At 35.0% G+C, this 23,978-nt stretch overlaps 2 protein-coding genes across 3 annotated transcripts in view; one reads left to right on the top strand and one right to left on the bottom strand.

Moving 5' to 3' along the window:
• The window catches only part of lrp1ab (low density lipoprotein receptor-related protein 1Ab), a 223,510-nt gene that overhangs the window by 154,985 nt on the left and 44,547 nt on the right, over positions 1-23,978 (top strand). For both annotated transcript variants that reach the window (XM_087307138.1, XM_087307137.1), the window contains exons 33-52: positions 192-335; positions 989-1,114; positions 1,213-1,344; positions 1,822-1,956; positions 2,040-2,169; positions 4,020-4,146; positions 4,313-4,464; positions 4,888-5,012; positions 5,086-5,460; positions 13,131-13,320; positions 13,961-14,165; positions 14,320-14,509; positions 15,109-15,234; positions 15,335-15,463; positions 17,753-17,872; positions 17,963-18,076; positions 18,550-18,699; positions 18,808-18,930; positions 20,310-20,435; positions 23,360-23,488. In XM_087307138.1, coding sequence (XP_087163264.1) covers positions 192-335; positions 989-1,114; positions 1,213-1,344; positions 1,822-1,956; positions 2,040-2,169; positions 4,020-4,146; positions 4,313-4,464; positions 4,888-5,012; positions 5,086-5,460; positions 13,131-13,320; positions 13,961-14,165; positions 14,320-14,509; positions 15,109-15,234; positions 15,335-15,463; positions 17,753-17,872; positions 17,963-18,076; positions 18,550-18,699; positions 18,808-18,930; positions 20,310-20,435; positions 23,360-23,488 — 3,048 coding nt within the window. The remainder of the gene's footprint in view (positions 1-191; positions 336-988; positions 1,115-1,212; positions 1,345-1,821; positions 1,957-2,039; positions 2,170-4,019; positions 4,147-4,312; positions 4,465-4,887; positions 5,013-5,085; positions 5,461-13,130; positions 13,321-13,960; positions 14,166-14,319; positions 14,510-15,108; positions 15,235-15,334; positions 15,464-17,752; positions 17,873-17,962; positions 18,077-18,549; positions 18,700-18,807; positions 18,931-20,309; positions 20,436-23,359; positions 23,489-23,978) is intronic.
• On the bottom strand, positions 6,239-9,963 carry LOC137489127 (somatostatin receptor type 3). Its single transcript, XM_087307186.1, has 2 exons — positions 9,635-9,963; positions 6,239-9,155 (listed from the first exon to the last, which is right to left on the bottom strand). Exon 2 carries the CDS (start codon positions 8,958-8,960, stop codon positions 7,947-7,949), a length of 1,014 nt encoding a protein of 337 aa, XP_087163312.1. The 5' UTR covers positions 8,961-9,155; positions 9,635-9,963; the 3' UTR covers positions 6,239-7,946.

Genomic DNA, 23,978 nt, shown 5'->3' with positions numbered 1-23,978 from the left:
ATGAGATTGGCTTGCTGTGTTGTTTCTGGAGTGTCAGAATAGCATACTCCGCAGCTCCTTTGCATTTAAAGGGGCACAATTTAAAATGCCGTTTTTCCTCAAATCCAAATGTATCTACTTCAAAGTTATGTAAATGATTATGTCATTTAGAGTGACTCACTGGCCTTTATTTTTGTTTGTTCTATGTGTAGGAGATAAGTTGTGGTGGGCCGATCAGAGCACAGATCAGATTGGTACGTGTGACAAGAGCGATGGAGGCAACTGGAAGGTTCTGCGATATCACACCTCACCCATGATGCATATGAAGATCTACAATGAAAGCGTGCATCAGATAGGTCTGTTTGTGATATTTTTGTCGAATTATGTTGTATTTTGATGATGTACACCTAAAATTAAGGTTTCTTTTGGTAAAAAGCTAATTTTTAGAGGTAAAATAAATAAAATATAAATTTAAATAGAAGTATATAATTATTTTAAATAATAGTATTATTATTGTTTTTATTATTACTTTTTTATTGTATTATTATTTAATTGATTATTTCAAGCATACAATTTTTTGTAGTTTTCAAAATGTGTTATTTTCATTGAATATTTAATTAGTAATTATTAAATCCAATAATATTGACCATGATGATGATAATAATAATAATGATAATGAATTGTTTTGCTATTATAAATTATAATATTTAAAAATAATATAGATTAATAATATAGTAATTATAATATATAATATATAATATAATATAGATTAATATAGATTAATATTATAACTAATATTTTATTATTATTAAAATAATAATCCTGTAGTTGTTGTTTTTGCTATTGTCAGGAAAAGTAGTAGTAATATTCAAAATTACAATATATCTTTGTACATTTGAATAAATTCTACCTATAGATTTATACAAGCCATAGATCATTCTAAAATATAATGCCAATAATGTAATGAAAAATTAAATAATTGGATGTGTTTGTTTAATATATCTTTTAGGTACCAACCTCTGCAGTAAGAACAATGGCGACTGCTCTCAGCTTTGCTTGCCAACTTCACCCTCTACTAGAGCCTGTATGTGTACGGCTGGATACAGTCTGAAGAGCGGCCAACAATCCTGTGAAGGCAAGATCTCCTACAAACATTACTAACATAATCTTCATAAATATATGCTTTTATATGAGCACATTTTAACATTGTATGTTTTGCACTTGTTTATAAAGGAATGGGCTCGTTTTTGCTCTACTCTGTGCATGAGGGCATCCGTGGCATTCCTTTGGACCCATCAGATAAATCTGATGCCCTGGTACCAGTATCTGGTACCTCTCTTGCTGTGGGCATTGACTTCCATGCCGGTGAGTGTACAGATATATTTGTGTACAAGCGGGGTCTGAAATTAACATTTTCCAGACCTGCAAACTGTCTGTGAATTGAGAAAATTGATTATTATTATTATTGTTGTTATTTGTAGTCATCATTATCAATATTTTTATTTTATTATAAATTTTTTAATAAAAATATTTATTTATTTATTTATTTTATTATTATTATTATTATTATGTTATTATATTATTATATTATTTATTCAAATTATAAAAACAAAAATTAAGATTTATTTTATGATTGCTATGGTTTTATGATTACTTATGATTAAATATAGCTGTAATACTATTAAACTGTGGGGTATTTCATCATAATTTTAAAATATTTATGTAATAATGTAAATTGGTATAGTCTCACGTGACACTTTTTGCTTCTAGTGTTGAGTTTTAGGCCCTTTATGCAAGAATTCAGTCAAACTAAAACTAACTTGGGTGTTTTTTTTTCTGTAGACAATGACACCATCTACTGGGTTGACATGGGCCTGAGCACCATTAGCCGAGCCAAGAGAGACCAGACGTGGAGGGAGGACATTGTGACCAATGGCATTGGACGTGTGGAAGGAATCACTGTGGACTGGATCGCAGGTGTGCAAATGTGCAAACAACACCATTAACAGCACATTATTACATAAGCCATCTTACACATTGCACTGTTTTGTGGAAAACAGGCAACATCTATTGGACTGATCAAGGCTTTGATGTAATTGAGGTGGCCAGACTCAACGGCTCTTTCCGCTATGTGGTCATCTCTCAAGGGCTGGACAAACCACGGGCTATTGCTGTACATCCAGAGAAAGGGTAAGGAAATAGGCCTGTAATTGTAGTAAAGATGTGTTTGCATTAGGAATGCCAATGATTAATCAATGAATCAGTTGTCAGTAAAATTGTCAGAATGGACTTTAAATTGCATATATTTGAGGCATTCTCAAGGTATATCACTATGTCCTATGCATATTTGGGAAGAAAATATCACACTTGCTTACTGTAAATGGACACACACATGCTTAAGTTGTCAATGTTTACATTTTAGAAGGTGCTATAGATACATTGTAAACGAGTCATTACATTTAATCATTTAATGGTTCCATTAAATTGTCCTTCATTGATTTTGATGGAGGTTTTTTTTTACAGTAAAACGATTTCTTTTAAATAAAGATACTTACGTTTTGAATGTCATTTGCGCATCCTGTCATACATGATAATGTTATTAGGTAAACTGTTTTTTTAAATCAGTGGTTTGCAAAGTGGGGGTGATGATTTCCAAAAGTTAAATCAATTTTAGGCCCTGTTTACACTAATACGTTTTTGTTTCAAAATGATGTTTTAGAACAAAAATGATCCACACTGGCGTTTTAATTAACATTTCTGAAAAGCTCTCCGTCAACACTACACCGCTCAAAACAAACATAACGTGACCACACACACACACTCTGGTGTGTGCTGAAAGCTGCTTCAGTGTATTCTTGTGACTGAGCTCCAGGCCAGTCCATCCCGAATCTTCTAGTGGACCTCATCTCTCTGTAGTTGTTAATTGTGATCTATAATTCATCTTGTGTAGACCTATATCTGACGAGTCAGTCTTTTGAATCTATTAGCCAACTTGTTCTCAGGCTCTTAAGTTAATAGCTATTCATTTATTTAACCACATTCACGGATTCTGCACGTTTGACCGATTACTTTAACTTGTGCTTTTATACTCTTATAATTATTATTGATTATTAAAATTACAGCTTACTGATTATTATATTCAGCAAAAGAGACAGCTATTTCATATATCATCATGGATTTCCTCTGATAATCTTTATTGTGTGCATAGCCTAAGCTTATATTGCCAAAAGCACACAGTGAACCTAATGTTTTCAATGAAAATGAAAGGAGGCAGTTGTTGGTTGGCTCCGTTTTGTTATAAATTTGCATACAATGAAGATGATGGTAATATAAACATGTACATGATGCAATATGTAACTTTTAAGTGTCTGTTTTGTTTAAGTTGTTAATATAAAAATTAAAAGAGAAATTGTTTCATGTCGTATTTCCATGCTATTGTTTACCCGACATGTCCTCCAGGGTTCTTTACAAACTTTAAGTCTGAACTTACAAGTAAGGATGCAAGATGGAACTTTGTGTACTTTATATTAAGAAAAAGCCCTAATCAGATAGGTGAATGTCTGGAGCCATGCCTCTATTTTCAGTAGTCTCCTTTTTCCCCAAATCCACGCTGACATGAAGCAGCAGCGTTTTAAAACGAAACAGCCTCTTCAACGTTTCCAAAACGCTCCGTTTTCGAGGCTCGAATACTCCTGGCTAGTGTGGACGCAAGGCATAACCATTGCAAAAGTTATGTGTTGTAAAACTAAACTGTATTAATGTAAATGGGGCCTTATTAAACTATTCGAATTGCCATATTTTGTTCATAACCCACAGAAGAAAAAATTGGTAGTTAATAGTTACATAAAGAATGAAAATATTTGTATATTTATAACCACTTCTGAGGAATGTGGGGGCCGTGAATCACTGGCATTGTTATTTTGGGGGTCACAGGTTTTTGGGAGCCCTATACTTTAGAATCTGAACGTGTGAAAAGAATGTATTTGTTGTTGTTTTTTAGTCCTGTGGGAAAAATGGTCTTGGACTGTTTGTGTGTACAGGTATCTGTTTTGGACAGAGTGGGGTCAGTATCCACGAATTGAAAGATCTCGCCTGGACGGTTCTGAGAGAGTAGTTCTTGTCAATGTCAGCATCAGCTGGCCTAATGGCATTTCCATTGATTACCAGGTTTGTACATAAGCACACACTGCCTTTTTGTCAGCAAAAAGTTCAGTACATTTAATTAATTTAATTATTTTTTACTTAAGTTCAATCAATCAATTATTTTTTTCACTTAAAACCCATATTAGGCAATTGTTCAGAAATGACTAAAGATGTATATAATTTTACATAGGAGGGCCTGCTGTATTGGTGCGATGCCCGAACTGACAAAATTGAGCGCATAAATCTGGAGACTGGAGAAAACCGTGAGCTGGTGCTGTCTAGTAACAACATGGACATGTTTGCCGTTTCTGTCTTTGAGGATTACATCTACTGGAGTGACAGGTACAAACTCCTTGATCTGTACTATTGCCTATTTCCAGCAAGCATTTGTTTGTGATTAAAAGAAGTCTAATCTTGGCTAAAACAAGACTAAATTTGGTCTGTCACTGGAAATCTAATGTCTAAGAATAACCCAAAACTAGACTAATTATCAAATAGACTGAAATGAATGAACACATGTAAAGTTTGTCTAATGTGTGTATTGTATTATTTTGGGTGGTTTTTTTGACATCTGTTAGATTTTGACAATATTTAGCCTTGTTTTAGTCAAGATGTCTATTTTAGACGTCTATTAAATGCAAAATTTATTGGTATGATATCACCCTTTGATTGTCATTTCCCTTTATTGATAATAATCGAAGTTCTTTTATGTGTTAATCCTATATTTTATGTGTTAATCTGCTTTATATCTTCTCTTTCCAACAGGACTCATGCCAATGGCTCTATCAAGAGAGGAAACAAGGATAATGCCACAGATATGGTGTATTTGAGAACAGGCATTGGTGTACAACTCAAAGACATTAAAGTCTTCAACCGCGCAAGGCAGCAAGGTGTGTATCTTCCCAAACTTGTCTCTAAAACTCAAAAATAGTTTAGTTTAAATTGACTTGATATGATGTACAGGAACCAACGTCTGTAAGGTGAACAACGGTGGTTGTGAACAGCTGTGTTTGTTCCGTGGTAATGGAAATCGCACTTGCGCCTGTGCACACGGCATGTTGGCAGAAGATGGTCACAGTTGCAGAGACTACGACGGCTACCTGCTGTACTCGGAGCGCACAATACTAAAGAGCATTCACCTGTCGGATGAAACAAACCTCAACGCTCCCATCAAACCCTTCGAGGACCCAGAGCACATGAAGAACGTTATCGCTCTTACCTTCGACTACAGGGGTGGCGGGGGAAAGGGAGCAAACCGCATCTTCTACAGTGACATTCACTTCGGTAACATTCAGCACATTAATGATGATGGCTCCGATCGCAAGACTATAGTGGACAGTAAGTTTCATTCATTTTTTTTCTTTGCTCTGTATTGTGCAGATCACCTAATAAAAGGTAGCAAGTACTAGCAGTGGGAAATTATAATGAACCAAGTAGTACTTTAAAAGTAAATGTATAGTATTTTGTCCAATGCGTATACCCCATTTTAAATTCATATTTGCCTTTGTTTCACCTAGATGCAAATAATGTTAAGATAAAAAAGTGCTTTATATCCTGTTCAGAATGTTAATGCTGAATAAAAATACATTAAAGAGCCATTATTATGCATTAAAAAGGTCATATTTTGGTTTTGGGGGTCTCCAACAAAAGGCTGATATGCATGCAAGGTCAGAAAACACTTAATTTTCTTATAATATGCATTTATTTTTACCCATTTATCCCAATGACTCCCGTATGATTAGTTCAGCGATGCTAATCTGTGCTGATTGGTCCAATGACCCACTCTATTGCAATTGGTCAACTGCGTTCAGCGTAAGACAGAGAGAAATGCCCATCACGGCTTATAAACCATTTTTAAGTAGTCACAGTGTAGAGTTTATGTAAAAGCCTAATGCAGGAGTGCATTAAAGCAATGCAGTTTAACACAGCATGTTGCTCTATTCTTAACCATGACACACATTCAGCATTAATCCACACAGCAGCAAAAGCTGAATTATTTGAAACTTGACTTCCCCACGTGTGTAGGAACAGCTGACGGTTGGCATAGCAACGACAAACAGCAGTGGATCGCGAGCTCACAAACGCATTTAAATTCGCAAACAAAGCACCACACGTTGCGTTTTCAACATGGTTTTAGAAGGTATATGAAAATATAAAGAGTTAACCGGATACAGTATAAGCGGTTACAAGTAACAAAACACAATTAAATACACAATTTGCAAGCTAGAGAAAACAAGGAGGCAACCATTTTAATCACACTTACATACACTTGTAAAATGGAGGGAGAAACTGATTCATGAACCGTATAATGTAAAGTTTCCGACAAGCTCTGACAAAGTCCTTTATATTATTAGTCTTCTCTGATCCTTCCTTTAACAAACAGCCAACAGATCCTCCATTGTAAGCATGTAGCACTCGTCGGAAAAATTATGAAAATTATTAATATTGATAATTAATATAAAAATTTCTGCATGTAATATTTCACTATAATGTTCTAGAAATGTCTTATTGAGTTTAAACATTTTAAATAAAATATTGGAGACCACTTTAAAATTCTAGATTATGATTTATAGTTGTTTATATAATATGTTTGAGTAAAATTTAAAAAAGTAATATTTTTTTTCTTTGTAAACTACTGATGACATTTCTTCCCAATTGGGTGTATGCACAGGGACTTTCAATTTTCAGACAACCAGCTCAAACATTTCTGTTGAACCGTCGTGATATTATAAAATAGCTTTGTTTAAGATGTAGTTTCTTTGAAAATTGATGATCTTCATTGCCTGATCGAGATACAAAATAAAGTGGGTATCAGACTGTAAAATGAACACTGCAATTAAATTGCTTTGCTCCATGCCATGTCCCTAAATTAAATTTTAAGAATTTTAATGATGAAGAAAGTCACCTGCTGCTCCTGACAATGTTTTACACTTGAACAAAGAAATTAACTGATTTTAGTTTAGTTATATTTCATTATTGATGCTGTAAATGTAACCTTAAGGGTTAAAAAACACTTGTGCACTATAGCCTGTTTTAAATAAAAACATTATCACTAAGAAAAGGTTTTTGCATAACATGACAAAAGGTATGATTTAGATGTTTGAATAGTTTTGTAGACAACTAAATATTAATATTTTAACTTCAAGAGTTAGAAAATCAATATTTAAAGGACTAAACCTGATTTTTCAGTCACAACTAATAAAATAAAAAATTTGCAATTCTGACCAATTGTCATTCTTCGAGGAACAATTCTCTAAATGACAATATTTTTATCTGAAATTTGGAAGAAATGTTTTCAGACGTTTATGGAATATAACATTTTACTCAAACCCATACCTTAAAAATAAAGAAAAAAACTAACGATTTGAAGTGTTCTTTTTTTTCATATCTCTGTGTCATTATTTCTAGATATCAGAGATTGATCATTTACATTCAAGAATCAAATATTCCAAAGAGCTATTTAATAATATCTACATTGTGTTTTATTGATTATTGAAAACTGGTGTGCACAAAAACAAAAGCATTGTTGAAAATGTGCTTTGCTTTTTGTGTTTTGGCATGGACGTTTCACATTTACTAAAGTAAATTTTTAAGAGTGAATGATTGCTATACAGTTCCACAATGACCTATGATTGTGTAATATCAGTGATGTGTTTTCATATGATTCAGGCTTCTATATCCGGCAGAGCAAATCAATGCAGTTCAAACAAAAGCCTGATATTTATTGTCTTTATCTCCATGGATCATTAGTCCCATTACTGGCTTTGCCATTCATAACTAAAGCACATACAATGCTTCTGCGTGGATGCTCCAGGACTTTATCCTCAGGGCTGTGGAGGGGTTTCCAAATCCACGGGGTTAAAGGGCTGCACAATTGCTCCTCCTGGACACATAACGCACCCACACCCTTTACAGCACACCCGTCCTAAAGACAACAGCTCTCTGCGGAATTTGTTTGACATAAAAGCGTATAACACAGGATTGGCTACAACTGATGAGGTTGCTAACAGTCTGGCGATTATAGCAAAGTTGTGAAGACGTGCTTGTGAATTGCTACTACTATTACCAATGAGCAAGAACATAAGTGCATAGGCTGGCAGCCAGCAGATGGTGAAAACTAACACCAACAGGACAGATGTCTTAGTCACTTGACTCTGATAGCGCTCCAGTTGTGGTGCACTTCCTTGTAGGCGCGTTTTACGTAGAAAGATGTAGAGTTTGGTATACATGACGATAATGATAATCAGAGGCAAAGTAAAACCAAACAGGAACAGAATGGCACTGTAGACCAGCTGGCTGAGGTCTGATAGAAAGGCAAAGCAATAGATGGGCACAGTTTTGATGGGCACAGTTCTCAATTGGCGAAAAGCGAATTGAGGTGCTGCAAGGACTACCGCTGGGACCCATATGAGAATAACAATAACCCGTAGACAACGGCCCATTCGAAAACGATATGTCCATGTGGGATACACCACAATCAGGTAGCGCGTCACCGCTAATGCAGCTAAAGTAAATACGCTGGCGGAGTTACAGGCAATGCCCAGGAAGCTGATGAACTTGCATAGGTTGCTGCCAAATGGCCAGTAGCCTAAGGCTATAGCGGCGGTGTGGAAGGGCAGACCAATGAGCAGAAGTAGATCTGAAGCACTCAAAGCTAAAAGTAATGTATCTGTGCCTTGATGAGACTGGAATCTGTTTTTCCTCCTCCGTCCCGTCAGGATGTAGATGACTAGTAAGTGACCTACAAACCCGATCACTATGACCACTGCGTCCAACGTTGGGGCCAGAACCTGTGTCAGCTCCCACCTCATAGTCCCAGAGTCATGGCTAACATTCATACTGCTCTCTAAACAGTGATTCACTTTGCGTTCAACTCTGACTGATCAGTATGAAGATTGCTGTCTGCTTCAGGCCAGTAATTAGCCCCTTTTGAGTGTTAATAACTTCCAAAGCATGATTGGAGTGTTTACTTCAAGTGGCTGTTTCCAGGGTGGTTGTTAGTGTGTAGCATTTGCAATTAGGGACGTGTTCTCCTGGAAAGTTGAGAATATATGTTAATGCTTTTGTACATAGAGAAGACAGAGTTTTACTTTAGAGCAGTGGTGTCCAAACTCGATCCTGGAGGGCCGATGTCCTGCGTATTTTAGTTCCAACCCCAAATAAACACACCTGAACCAGCTAATCAAGCTCTTTTTAGGTATACTAAAACTTCTAGGCAAGTGTGTTGAAGGAAGTTATAGCTAAACTGTGCAGGACACCGGCCCTTCAGGACCGAGTTTGGACACCCCTGCTCTAGAGTTTACTCTGTGGAGTAATTCAGAGTTTTACTTCACACAGAAATGCCAACTGACCCAGCCGAAGTTTGAACCAGCAACATTCCTGCTGTGAGGCGATAGTGCTACCCACTGCACCACCAAGCTGTCCCATTTGTTATTCATAATTCTAAAGATGTATTCTTCTGTTCATCAACTAATAATCTTAACTTTTTATTTAAAATGTGGTGGGTGCTTACCTTACGTCCATCCATTATAGCTGTTGACTTGTATTGAGTGAAACCAGGCAACACTTCATAACATGATTCCATGCATCTGTCAATGACGGCCACATTACACACAGTCAATTCTACTTGAATCTAAGTGCTCGCTGCGACATTCCTCTTACAATCAATTGGATGACTCTTCAAATTCACTTCAATTCCTTTATCGTCCGTCCCCAAAGAACGCAACACAACTCTCCTCAGTGTGTCCTATTACAAGTTTTCTCAGATAAAGACAGATGAGTACTAGGAGGAGCGACACACACCCAAGTGATTCTCTTTAAGATCCAAACACGATGTGTGGTAGTTCTCTCATTTGATCATGTTTTCTCTTATGATGACGTCTCATAAATGAAATGGGCAGTGCTTGTTACGTAAGAGTCTTGTTGTTCTTCCTTTGACCTAAAGACTGATGTGTTCTGCAGGATCGTTATTGGTTTTTTAGCAAAAGTAAACAGCTAGCTTGAGTGTCCAGCCTGTTTTATGAGGGAGTAATTGCTGTTGTAAAGTGATGCAAAAGGATGCTGCGAAACCCCTCCTGAGCTTATTTAATTACTGAAGAGCGACTGTTGCTGACTTTGAGTTATTGAAACTTTCGACAGCTTTTGCTTAAGCTCATTTCTCCACATTGCTTCCCAGTGTTGTGTCCGAGACTCATCGGGCAGTCGTCTCTTTGTGGAAGAACTAGTCAGCGTGGTTAAAGAGATTCACAGAGGGAGGGTCTTGTATGCACAGGCACCCATCCATGAAATGACCGAATGACACTAAGCCACAAAACACACACAACAAGGCCCTTTCACAACCCGCTGAAAGCTGCATGCACACGTAGCATAGGATTAAACTTCTCATTGGGATGGGAGAAGTTTTAAAATAAATGGTTTGGTCTTGTTATATGTTGATCAAAGAATTCATTTGCTCTATGAAGGATATGATATTAATGCTGATTGGATTGCTATTCTGAGAAGTTAAAATGCTGCACTTTTTATGTCTGTAGAGATCTTTTAAGCATTGGAAATACAGGCATCAGTTTGTTCTATGAGGCGAAATTATGCTAAAAAAAAATTTGAAGCAACTTGGCTGAGGGACAGAACACAGAATTGTAATTAGGTAAAACAAACTGCATACAGTGATGTTGTTTTTTTAATCAGAAACAAGCAACATAAATATGGAGTCATTGTGCAGTTTCTTAGGCTATGTCCAGAAGACAATGATTGTTTTTTTTTTTTGTTTCTTTTTTGGAGATTCAAGCAGTGTAATGTGTATGCTACACTTATATATGCCATTGTGAACAAACACAGACTGCCGCATATAATAATAAAATCACAGAAGATTCTGTTTACATGTGCATTAGGTCCATGTTTTTCAACGTGTTGAGTATAGACATACTGTAAACAGGAGACCAGGATGGATTTAAAAATACCTGATGTATTTTACTGTTAATACCGGCAGCTAGCTTTCTGCAACTTTCAAATAGTCGCCTACTAAGGTTAAGTCAAGCTGCGCCCAGTTAGTACCTGGATGGTAGATCACAGGGGAAAGTTAGTTTGCTGCCGGAAGTGATGTTAGTGAGGCTAGCAGGGGGCACTCAACCTGTGGTCTTAGCATCCAAGTACACTGATGGGGACTCCGTACTGCTCAGTGAGCGCCGTCATTTGGATGAGATGTTAAATCGAGGTCCTAACTCTCTGTGGTTGTTAAAATTCCCTGATGTCCTTCGAGTAGGGGTTTAACCCCGGCATCCTGACCAAATTTGCCCACTGACTTCTGTCCATGGGTCTGCTAACCATCCCCATATCATAATTGGCTTATGCCGAGTTCAGACTGCATGATTTTAGCCCCAATTTTGACTCGCCGATAGATTTTAAGAAATAGCTGACAAATGCCCAAAATGACAGGCAAATCAGTGCTCGTTCACATAAATGTCAATCACACAATGTAAACTATCAAAGACGCGATCTGAGAGAATCACAGATGAGTCGCTGATGCCCGTGAGATATTTTGCATGCTAAATATCTGGAGCTCTCGCCGATTCTAATCATGCTGTGTGAAATGAGTTTTGAATAAAAATAACATCGGCGATTACCTACAGCCAATGAGAGAGCAGCATCCACTAGCGCGGGTACCTGCAGGCCAGTGGGAGGTTGGGGGAGAAATTAAAGGTCTCGTTTTTAGTTTATTTGAACTCAAGAAATGGAGGAAAAACTACTGGAAATTTGACAGGAGCACCTGTGTCTGTTTGACGTGTCATCTGAGCAATACCACAACCGGGTCAAAAAGAAAAAAAGTTGAGGAAAAATTGCTAATTCCTTTCAAACCCAGATGAGCAAATATTTACATTATCTTCCCTATATATATATATATATATATATATATATATATATATATATATATATATATATATCATGTGTGATTGGTTGTGAGAGAAATTTGGACGAAGTTGTCAGCGATTCTTCCTATTGTAAAGTCACGCTGTGTGTAACCCTGTCACCGATCCCGCCTACAGTGTAAACAAAGCTGGTGGGCGGTCTGGCGCAATATGGCTGCCGCCGCGTCATCCAGGTGGATGCTGCACACTGGTGGTGGATAAGGAGATTCCCTCCAAAAATGTGTAAAGTGTTTTGAGTGTCCAAAAAATTGCTATATAAATGTAAGGAATTATTAATATTTATTATTATTAATATTATTATTACTACATTTTTGCTCATCTAGTTGATACTGCATTACCAGGTGTTGTTTTTTTGTTTTGTTTTACCAGTGATAACAAACTCAGCAGAGCCTACAGCAGTAACACAGCTTTGTAGTCTGCTATTGTTGTTGTTACCGGTTGTTGTGTGTGGATTTTATTTTCCTTTTGGTAATGGAACTGTGATGTCTTTCTATTCCAAAAGTAGCGTTTTGCCTGTCTACAGTAACACATAACGGCAGTGTTTTGAGTTTTTTTTCACTATATTATTTTAAACTTTTTATTTAATAAAATATAATATTGATATTTAATTTTTGCAAAAAGACCTAATTCCATTGCCATGTGGATGAGCTTTTAGTTTAACCCTCATGTTTTATTAAAGATCAATTTCAGGATACAGAAAATACATTTGTCAGAAATGTTTGTTAAACTAAGATATTTAAAGTCTCCTGACATTGTTTTTAGTTTTTGGGTTTGGCAGATGCTTTTATCTGAATAAATATAGTTTTGTTTTTATTACTTTAAACATGGTCATTAGGCTGGGAATTAAATCATTGATCTTTGGGTTGTCATGCTAATGGAGCTTTACAAAAGCACACAAATACACACATACAATTAAAAAATGATATAAATACAGCTAAAGCAATATCCATATATGTATAAAAATGCAAATATTTCTTTGACTATTAATGGGCAGGCATATGAATTAGATTGTTGCAGTGTGAAAATTGTACCCAGAATTTGATCATATGAGTGCTAAGTCCACTCTTCTTTTCATTTTTTGCACAGATGTAGGATCAGTGGAAGGTTTGGCTTATCACCGGGGCTGGGACACTCTTTACTGGACCAGCTACACCACTTCCACCATCACACGACACACTGTAGACCAAAGCCGCTCTGGTGCTTTCGACAGAGATACTGTGGTGACTATGTCAGGGGACGACCATCCCAGAGCCTTCGTTTTGGATGAATGTCAAGAGTATGAAAATTCTGTTTAATGTTTGCCATGATGCAGTGTCATATTTTAACTACACTACTGTACGTATAATAAAACTAAACATTTTATTTTTTTAAAAAAAGGTGCAAACTTTTTTCTTTGTTTTGACCTTCAAAGTGATTCTGAAATTATTAATTATTATTTACAAATTTATTAATATTCGATTTGATTTATTTATTTTGTATTTACATTTAAAGTTAAACTATTTAAATTATAAATAAATAATTTTTAATTATAATAATTTTAATGAGTTATTTTAATCTTGCTATTTAGAATTATAAGATTTTAATGATCATTTTATTTAAAAACTAATATTTTTTATTTTATTTTTTTAGTATTATTAATTTTCAATTATTTAAATGAATAATTATGATTTAAATCATATACTAATGAACCATTATTAACTGATTTGTTTATAATCTTGTTTCAAAGTGAATACCATAAAACCACAAAAGTGATTTGTACATAAAAATGTTTTAATAGTTAATCATGTAAATTAAATTTTTTATTTAAAAAAATTTAGTGTAAAAATAAATTTGTATTTATTAATGTAAAATTGTTGAATACTTCAATAATATTTTTATTTCTATATTAAATTGTTCTGCGTTTCTCTTCACATCAGCCTGATGTTCTGGACTAACTGGAATGAACAGTCTCCCAGTATCATGCGGGCATCTCTTTCTGGTGCGAATGTCCTGGTGATCATTGGCAATAACATACGCACCCCGAACGGCCTGGCCATTGACCACCGAGCAGAGAAACTTTACTTCTCAGATGCCACATTTGACAAGATTGAACGCTGCGAGTACGACGGCAGCCGACGCTTTGTGAGTGGTTCTTTTTTTATGTGTGTCCATTGATTTCTCAGTAGATCTTAACAAACAAGCTTGAATTAACATAAAAAGCACACATTGCTAAAATCGTGCATATGTTGAATCAGTTTGCAGAATAAGTGAATCCGTCTTGTTTTTGTGTGATCAGGTGGTGTTGAAGAATGAACCAGTTCATCCGTTTGGTTTGGCTGTGTATGGTGATTATATCTTCTGGACGGACTGGGTGCGCAGAGCTGTGCTCAGAGCTGATAAATACGGTAGAGACATGAAGGTCCTGCGCGCAGACATTCCCCAACAGCCAATGGGCATCATCGCTGTGGCCAAAGACACTAATAGCTGTGAGTTTTGTGATTTATCAATAAAAAAAAAAGTGCTGTAAGAAACGAATCATTATTTACATAATAAGGGATTGTTTTTTCAGCATTTTGAAAATAATCTATTTATAGCTTGACATTTATTTATTTATTTATTTGCACAATAAATACTTATGGGGTGATTTATAATATTTATAATATTTATTTATTTATCTATAATTGTATTTATATATATATAATTTTTTATTTATTTATCTGTTTTTTTGGTTATTTTTTAATTTTTATTTTATATATATATATATATATATATATATATATATATATATATATATATATATATTTTTTTTTTTTTTTTTTTTTTTCATTTATTTATTTTTTTTTTGTATTATTCATATATTTATTTATTTTATTAATCCATTTTTTTTAAATAATTTATCTACTTTTAATTATTTTTATGTACATTTTATTTATTTATTTTATCTTTATTTATTAATTTTTTCACATTTTAATATTGATAATAATAATAACAAAAATAATAATAATAATTTGACTATTTTTTTTTTTCTTATTCAAAAATGTGTCTGATGAAACATAAATATGTATGCGTGCGTGTGTGTGTGTAGGTGAGTTTTCTCCATGCCTCACCAATAACGGAGGCTGTCAGGACCTGTGTCTGATCACATCTGAAGGTCGAGTGAACTGCAGCTGTCGTGGAGAACGCAAACTGCTGGGAGATAATACCTGTGTGGGTGAGTAGCTAAACTAAGTAGCTGAAATATAAACTTTCCTTGTACGTTTTCTGCGAGGAGAGCAGCATAATATGAACATGTTTTTCTCTCTGTATTTCAGCTGAAAACACAACTTGCAACAGTGTGGATGAGTTTGAATGTGGAAATGGCGACTGTATCGACTACAGTTTGACTTGCGACTCTTTGGCTCACTGCAAAGACAAGTCTGATGAGAAACAGGCCTACTGCGGTAAGAACTACACTAACCTTTTGTGCTGTATGTTTTTTTTTACTTTTCCTGATCTGTAATCTTTTTAGAATTTACAATATCGGCTTATAATCCTTCCATTCATAGCACTGTGTCTCAAATAATAGATTGTAGTAGATGTCTTTGATTTAAAAAAAATAAATAAATAAAAAAAAAACTAATTTTATATAAAGCTGGGTTGAAAAATAGTTTGTGAAATTGTTCTACATCAATTCTGAGATTTATAAAAGGCATCCCTATTCTCTTTTGAAACAATTCTAGGCTTAGTTTTAAACAGCAGATGTACTCTAGGCAAGTTTTTTAATCAGACGTTCATATGCTCACGAGAAAGAGCAAGCTCATAAGTGTGTCTGACAAGTAATGTTGGCTTTTATACCTTGAGATTTGTGTAAACAGCTCACTATGAACACGCTTAACTTTCTTAATGATTTTGTTAAAGTTCATGTGGTACATATATGGCTATTTTTAAAGAGTACAATATTAATAATAATAATTCATTTTATTTGTAAATGGCGCCTTTCTAGATACCCGAAGGTCACCTTACATTAAGCATCAACAGCCATGCTAAAACAAATAAAACAAATAATAAAACATTAGAAAACAATCATTGACCAAACAGGTGTAAACACATCACGAATATAAAATGACATAATAAAAAACATGATAAAAATTGTTAAAGGAAAGCCTGCTTAAAAAGATGGGTCTTTAGATGAGATGTAAATATGTTAAGATTATCACTGCTCCTTAGATCCACGGGAAGCGAGTTCCAAAGCCAAGAAGCCATAAAGCTAAAAGATCTGTCTCCCATTGTGCTCAATCGAGTGCGAGGTGGTACCAGGGAGAAGGAGTTGGCTGATCTAAGGGTGTGAGAAGCGATGTAAATATGGAGAACTTCGGTGATATTGGAGGAGCAAGATTATAAAGTGCCTTGAAAGTTAGAAGTAATATTTTAAAATCAATACGAAACTTGACTGGAATCCAGTGAAGCTGATAAAAGAGTGGTGTGACATGCTCCTGAGATGGAGTCCTAGAGATGACACGAGCTGCATGGTTCTGAACCAGTTGGAGTTTAAGGAGAATTTTGGAAGGAAGCCCAGAAAGAAATGCATTAAAGTAGACAAGAAGTGAAGTAACTAATGCGTGGATAAGAATTGCTGTGTTATTGGTTGTGAGAGAAGGGCGGAGACTAGTGATATTATTATTAGTGGAAATGTGCAGTACACGTAATATTATTGATGTGACCTTCAAATGAGTGTGTGCTACCCAAGATGACACCCAAACTCTTTACCTGCACGGAGGGAGGGAGTGAAAGGGAGGAATTGTGCTATTATTAATGCCTATTGTAAAATTATCAGCTTTATCCAGAACACGTTTGGTGCCAATGAGAAGGGCTTCAGTTTTGTCACTAGTTAATTTAAAAAAGTTACTTGAAAAGCCAGATTTTTATTTTAGCTAAATATCTGCTCAAAGTAGGAGGAGGAAAAGAACTGGGGGGCTTGGTGGACAGGTAGAGTTGTATGTTGTCAGCATAGCATTGAAATTGTATGTTGTATTTTCTAAAAATGTGACCAAAAGGCTATAGATATATGATAAACAGGAGTGGATCCAGTAAGGAACCTAGTGGGACACCAGTAGTGACAATCTGAGATCATCTGCTGTTAAAAACTAAGCTCAGAATCAATTTAGGAGAAAAAAGCAGAGCCTTTTGGAAAATCTTACAATTAATTTTTTTTAATTTAAAAATAGATTTAGATAAGAAACATTAAATAGTAACTTGATGAACATGCAGTACCATACCTGAAACTTTGAAATATTGTTCCCTCTGTACTTCAGAAACTGTTGGTTTCCTGCATGAGAAGACTTTCTTTGACAGGTTAAACGACACTAACATACTGCCAGCAGGGATCACTCATGCTTCGTTAAACAAACCTGAACTACACGATACAAAAATTGTACTGTATATCAATAATAACATTATGAGTTATTGCTAGGGGATTTGCACAGACTCACAGATGTGTGAAGAGGTCTTTGTTGTAAATAAAAATGGCTCATTACCAGTCACCATCAAATGTGATGAAATGATATTGTGAATATATATGTAAAATGTAATACCCTAGTGGGTCTTTGAATATGACTTTTACAATACAACTTGTAATACAACTGCAGACTTAACCAGGTCTTACTTGAAGAAGAGATAGTAATATTTCAGCGTGATCCCTGCTAAAAAAGGAATCATATTTTATGATATTCAAGCCTTTTTTCTGGTTGCAGCAAACCGCATGTGTAAGAAGGGCTACCGGCGCTGCATTAACGGACGCTGTATCAAACACAGCTCCTGGTGTGATAGCACTGATGACTGTGGGGATGGTTCAGATGAGCTGCCATGCAACAGTAAGTGATATTGGAGTATGGGACATGCAATGCTGAAATCTTTCGTAGTTGACTAAAAAAGTCTTTACTTTCTGCATTTGTGTTCTTCAGTGACTCTGTGCAGCGCTGCTGAGTTTCAGTGTAAAGACGGCTCCTGCATCACTAACTCAAGCCGCTGTAATCAGGTGGTGGATTGTGAGGACGCCAGTGATGAGATGAACTGCAGTGAGTGTTACTCAAAACAGATCTGTTTCCAACCAAAAAGCTCTCAGTGCCAAAAACACTTTTTAATTCTATTGTGAAATCATGTGAATGGGATCCTAGAAGCTCTAAATCGAATTTTCGATCTAAACTGAATTTCGATTAATTGCATAACCTACTGGTTGCTTTGTAAGGCAAGTTGCAGCATTTTACTTATTGGTAAAAAAGAAAAAATAGACCTATGAACAATAAATATTTGTTTGTGAATTGGTATTGAAATGCTGAGAATTTGGTTAGAAATTTGTGAATCATAAAATTATAAAGTGGAATGCTTCTTTATTTATTGGTCTGTTTCGTATTCGAGTATCCAAAATAACCAACATCTACACAATTCAGTGTATGAAAGATAATCCTTTGACTTCTAAGTTTAATTTCTGAAGCTGTTACACATTCACTTGCACAAAAACTTTATAATTTTCTGTTTAATTCTGTTTCAGGCCCCACGGACTGCTCCAGTTACTATCTGCTTGGAGTAAAGGGTATGACGTTTGAGCGCTGTGAGTTCACTACCCTCTGCTTCGCCCCCTCCTGGCGCTGCGATGGCTCTAATGACTGCGGAGACTTTTCAGATGAGCGAAACTGCCCTGGTCAGACTCTTCACACATCAGACACGCTGACACACAGCCTCGTTCTCACAGCAGATCAAACCTGTGGTGTTGTGTAATGAGATTGACCTTTCACTTTTTGTCCCGCAGAAAAAAGGCAACAGAAATGTTCAGAGAACAACTTTGCGTGTCCGAGCGGGCGCTGCATTCCCATGAGCTGGACCTGTGACAAAGAGAACGATTGTGAGGATGGAGCAGATGAGGCTCACTGTGGTTAGTGAACATTTACACCTCTTACTTCAATTTCATTTAACTCTCTCTCCCTCTCTCTCTCTCTCCCTCTTTCTCTCCCTCTTTCTCTCTCTTTCATTCTCTTATTCTCTGACTGCATAAGATTGACTTTTTTCTGTTAAAGTTCTTTTATTGCTTTGTCTTTGGTGTATTTCTCATTCTCAAGACTCAAAAGTGTCGGAAATTAACCATTTTATTACATTTTCAGGGCATTTAGCATTTTATAAGCATGATTCTCATAGCAATAATTACTATTAATAATAATATTATCATATAGTAATTATATATTATAATTCATATTATAAAATATATTATTAATAGTAATAATAAATATGATTAATTTTAAATATAATCGAGTATAATAAAATATTTTTTTACAAAATAACAAATTATTTAAAAAACTGTTATCATTGCAATATTGTTAATAAATAAAAAATGAAAAAAAATAACATGATTAATAAAAAATAATCCATTAATATTTAAAATTTTAATTAACAAACATTTGAACATTTATAATATATATTTACATTGATTTAATTATTATATTTATTACAATATAATATTTTTATTTATATATTTTTTAAGCCTGCAATTATTTTATGGCATTTTTTGATTTTATAAAAATATTTAAAAATTAGTTTTAAAAAATCAGATTTTTTTTATTTTTATAATAATAGGTGTACAATTAAATGTATTATTATTATGATGCATGGATTTTTATAAAAATGTTATTATATAATAATTGTTAATAATAGGTGTACAATTAAATGTATTATTATATTGCATGGATTTTTAAAATAAAATTATTTAATAATACTAATTGTTATTTTTTTATTTAACATTTTATTGACAGCTGTGCCTGTTTATAATACAAGCGCATTACTAGAGATGCAACAATTAAATGATTTCAATATTGAATGCGCTTTAATTTGTCATGGTTGATTAATTGTAAAGGCTTCTCAACAGCACACACGCACACACTAGATTAAAGGCTAATTTTAACTGTGGTTGAGGCTGAGGCTATTAACTAAGTGGCATTGGCATATACCATCTTTTGTATGCGCAAGTTCGTTATTTCCAATGGAGAAACACAGCTTGCGTCTATATTGGCAGTGACATGCACATGGTGCATAACTCAGACTATAATCGTACAACCAAAAACTATAATCGTTCCATCCCTATGCAATATGCAAATAGTTGTAAAAATGTAAGCTAATAGAAAATAATTTATTTTAGCACTTTGAAAATTAGATATTCAGTACCACAACACTGGTTGCCTCCTGATCACATAAATCAAAATGTATCAAGATAAAATTCGACCTAAATTGTTTTGACAGTATGTTTTGCATTTGTTTTTTTAGAAAAGTTTTTCCAGTTCTGTGCATCTAATCAGTTTGAATGTGGAAACCATCGCTGTATCTTCAAAACCTGGGTGTGTGACGGCACTGATGACTGTGGCGACGGCACTGATGAGGACAGCAGATGCAGTGAGTCACATAACAACCTTCAACAACAAACAAAAACTCTGCTAAACCTCTCCTAAACCATTTTTATCAATCAACCTTCATCTAATGATGCACTTCTACCTTTGTTCATGGCTTTTGAGGATAACAGCAGATCACACAATCTGTCCATGTTGGCATCTTGCTTAATGTGCCGAGTTAACAACATAAGAATTTACACTACTGTTTGTTTGGACACAGTACATTTGACGTCAACAAAACAGAAGATACGGACATATTTTGCCCCTTTGTAAAGGCAGTTTTCTGGTGATCACTGCTTGATTTTATGGTTAGCTGCGTTTTATTATTTGCAATAAACTTGTTTTTTACCCTCACATCTAGGAGGAAGATGTGGTGGTGATGGCCTTTTTATTTTATTTAAAGAAAGTAAATGTGTAAGGGATTTATATGGGACTAAGGATATAAAGAAAAAAAACCTAGTATTTGTATTAGGAAATCCTAATACATGTCATAATATTTTGTATATTCAAAATGGGAAAATCTTTCTTGTCTTGTTTTATTTACATTAGAATGACATGAATTGCATACATTTCAATATTCCCAGTTCACATTTTTTAAATGTGTCCAATCGTTAGCATCACAGGATATTAATCAGGTCATTTTACATTGCTGTCACAAAAGATTTATTAACTATTAATTAACAATCTCTAAACACATATTCTTTCTCTGTATTTTTTGTGTTTGGTATCTGTAAATTGTATAAAGCTCAGTCTTCTTTCATTTAATAGGCCATCTTAGTCCTGTTGACATTTATGAGCTTTGTTAGGGGCTGTTCACACAATGTGTCTAAAACCATGTAAAAAAAAAACAAAAGGAGCGCCACTTATTTCACCAGTTTCAATGTCCTTCCAGGAATGCACTCCTGTGGAATCTGTCATTGCTAGGCAGCCATCAGCCACGCTCTCCGAGAAACCGCCTCTGACTTGAAATTAACCTTTTTACTTGATAGCACCAGTGCTCCCAACTTTAAACATTTAATAGCACCAGAAAAAAAATTATGAGCACCCACAAAAAATAAGCATCACTAATAATAATAACGAATTTATTATATTTAAAAACAACTTCAACCAGGACTGCCAAAAACTGTAAACAGCTATCTAACTAATACTGTGACAACTTACTAATTTAATACTTAATACTGTGAGCAATAATTCTAAAATGAGTGTCCATGAGTGGCCTTGAATATGCTTGAATGAGAGTTATCTGCTATTTAAAAAAAGTCCTACCGTTTTATAAAAAAAATAAATTATGGTTTGCATCAAACAAAAATGAAGCATTGCAGTAAAGAATATACGTTTTGTTATGTGTTGATTTACATATTGTTGTATTTGTGGAAAAAAGCAGCCGAGTCAACCGACCCAATGTACAGATATGGCTACTGAGAATGCGCGTGTGATTTAAAGAAAAATCGCACATTTATATGTAAATAACCCGAAACTACTGTATAGTATAGTAGCCTTTAGGCTGTATAGTATGAATGGGGCAGAGCAGGATTCTTGTGATGACCACATGCGCAATACCGTTCTTTTTCATGAGCCACAGTATCAATTAAAACTTGGTAATGGCGAGCTTTTAAATTTTACATTTAGCGGCCATTTGCTCTGTACACACAGTGAATGCATTGCATCAAGATTCGAGCCATCAAACAGCTGATCAACTCCGAGACTTTCAGCACTCTTTCCGAAAACACGCTCTTGACTGGCTGATCAACTTTCACCACATGAACGATATCATCAGCGCCATTATTTGTAACTTTAGGTGGGTTTGCAAACCTGTGAGCCTAGTTTTAAATGTGTCTTCCTTAAACTTCAACTTTGCATTTTCTGCGGTCATAAAAACTCCCCTGTCATCAGACAGCAGAAAGCATTGAGTGATTGGAAGCTAATTTGAACCAATATCAGATCTATGCAGTAGGGAAGACAGATTCAGCATGTTGTTGGACAAAAAACAAAACAGGTCCCACTACAACCATTATGCTCCCAAATATATTATGAGGTCGCATAGATTAAATTTCGGGCACATATGTAACCAAAATTGTTGCAATTTCGAGCTCTGCAAACCCTTGCTGTTGCTCTGACACATTTTATTTATGGCAAAAATTAAGAAGCACTGCAGTGTTTGATTGTTTGTGGTAATTAGTCTATCTTAGTCCCATTTAAATTCTTTACTGTTCTTGTATAAGTGATTTATCACAAGGGGCGCTCTATTATCTGTTTCTCAGAGATTCTATGGATCTATAAATTGTGTAGAAGAACTGGAGGTTTTTGCATGCTGGCATTCCTTGCTGGTGAGCTTTGATGCTAATAAACCTGTGAAAGTGTAACTTCAGGGATCGAACTCTTCATGCTTGCTTGGACAAACAGTGCACTTACACATTTAGTTTCTTTAAATAAAATAAAAAGACCATTACAACAGCATCTCCAGTTAGGAAAAAACAAGTTTATTGCAAATAATAAAACGCAGCTAACCATAAAATCATGCACTATGATGAGCAGACAACAGCCTTTAAAAAGGGACAAAATATGTCCATATCTTTTGTTAAGTTGATGCCAAACATAGTAAGTCAAACAAACAGTAGTGTACATTTTTTAAAGTTCTTATTAGTGGGTTCATCAAACGAAATGCTCACAAAGTTGTGATGTTTTCAACTCGCCTGAAAATGCGACCATATCACTCCCCATTTTAATGAACTTATGAAATAATGAGCACCCAAAAGGTCTGTGAACAGCCTCTTCGATAGCAACCTTAATTTTTAAATCTTCATCCTCTCATACAGATGCAGCTTCTGAATCAGATATGAGTTTTTCTGTGTATTTTTCATCATGAATCTCAGTATTTGTCTGGATGATGAAATGTTCAAGTAACACTGGTTTATGTACCACTTCCAGAGGCAAAGACTTGCGGTCCAGACTCTTTCCAGTGTCCGGGTTCCCATGTGTGTATTCTTCAGCGCTGGGTATGTGATGGGGATAAAGACTGCCCTGATGGAGGAGATGAGGGACTTAAGGCTGGCTGTGGTGAGTTACATAAGAAATCTCTTATTCTGGAACATGTTTTGTGGCAAAACAAGAAACACGAGCACTGAGAAAAGTTGTGTTGTCACATTTCACTTGCTTAATCTGGGCCAAAAAGCCACACTTGAACTTTTTGCTGAAGAATTGCAGGTGTCTGTTGACTAGCATGTCTACAGTATATCAACAGTTAACATACCTCATTCAAAATGGATTACCAAAATCCGGACTTACTGTCTAGACTTAAAAGACACAATTGACTTTAGGCTAGAAAATGTAAACTTATGTTTGTGTATATGAAAGCATATAAAGTAATATAAATGCTATTTATAAAATTGTATTCTTTTCATGTAATCATACGTTTTACTTTTTTGTTAAGAGGTACTTAGAAGGTTTCTTACCTTTACTGTTTTTTTGTGTTTTATATATGAATTTTTCAAAGATGTTTAAACAAGGTCAAACGAGCTTTACCAAATAGATGCAAAGATAAAATTAA

The sequence above is a fragment of the Danio rerio genome, chromosome 23 (genome assembly GCF_052040795.2).
Source record: "Danio rerio strain M-AB ecotype USA chromosome 23, GRCz13ab, whole genome shotgun sequence".
In the NCBI taxonomy this organism is placed as follows: Eukaryota; Metazoa; Chordata; class Actinopteri; order Cypriniformes; family Danionidae; genus Danio; species Danio rerio.
This window is presented reverse-complemented; position numbering and strand designations above follow the sequence as displayed.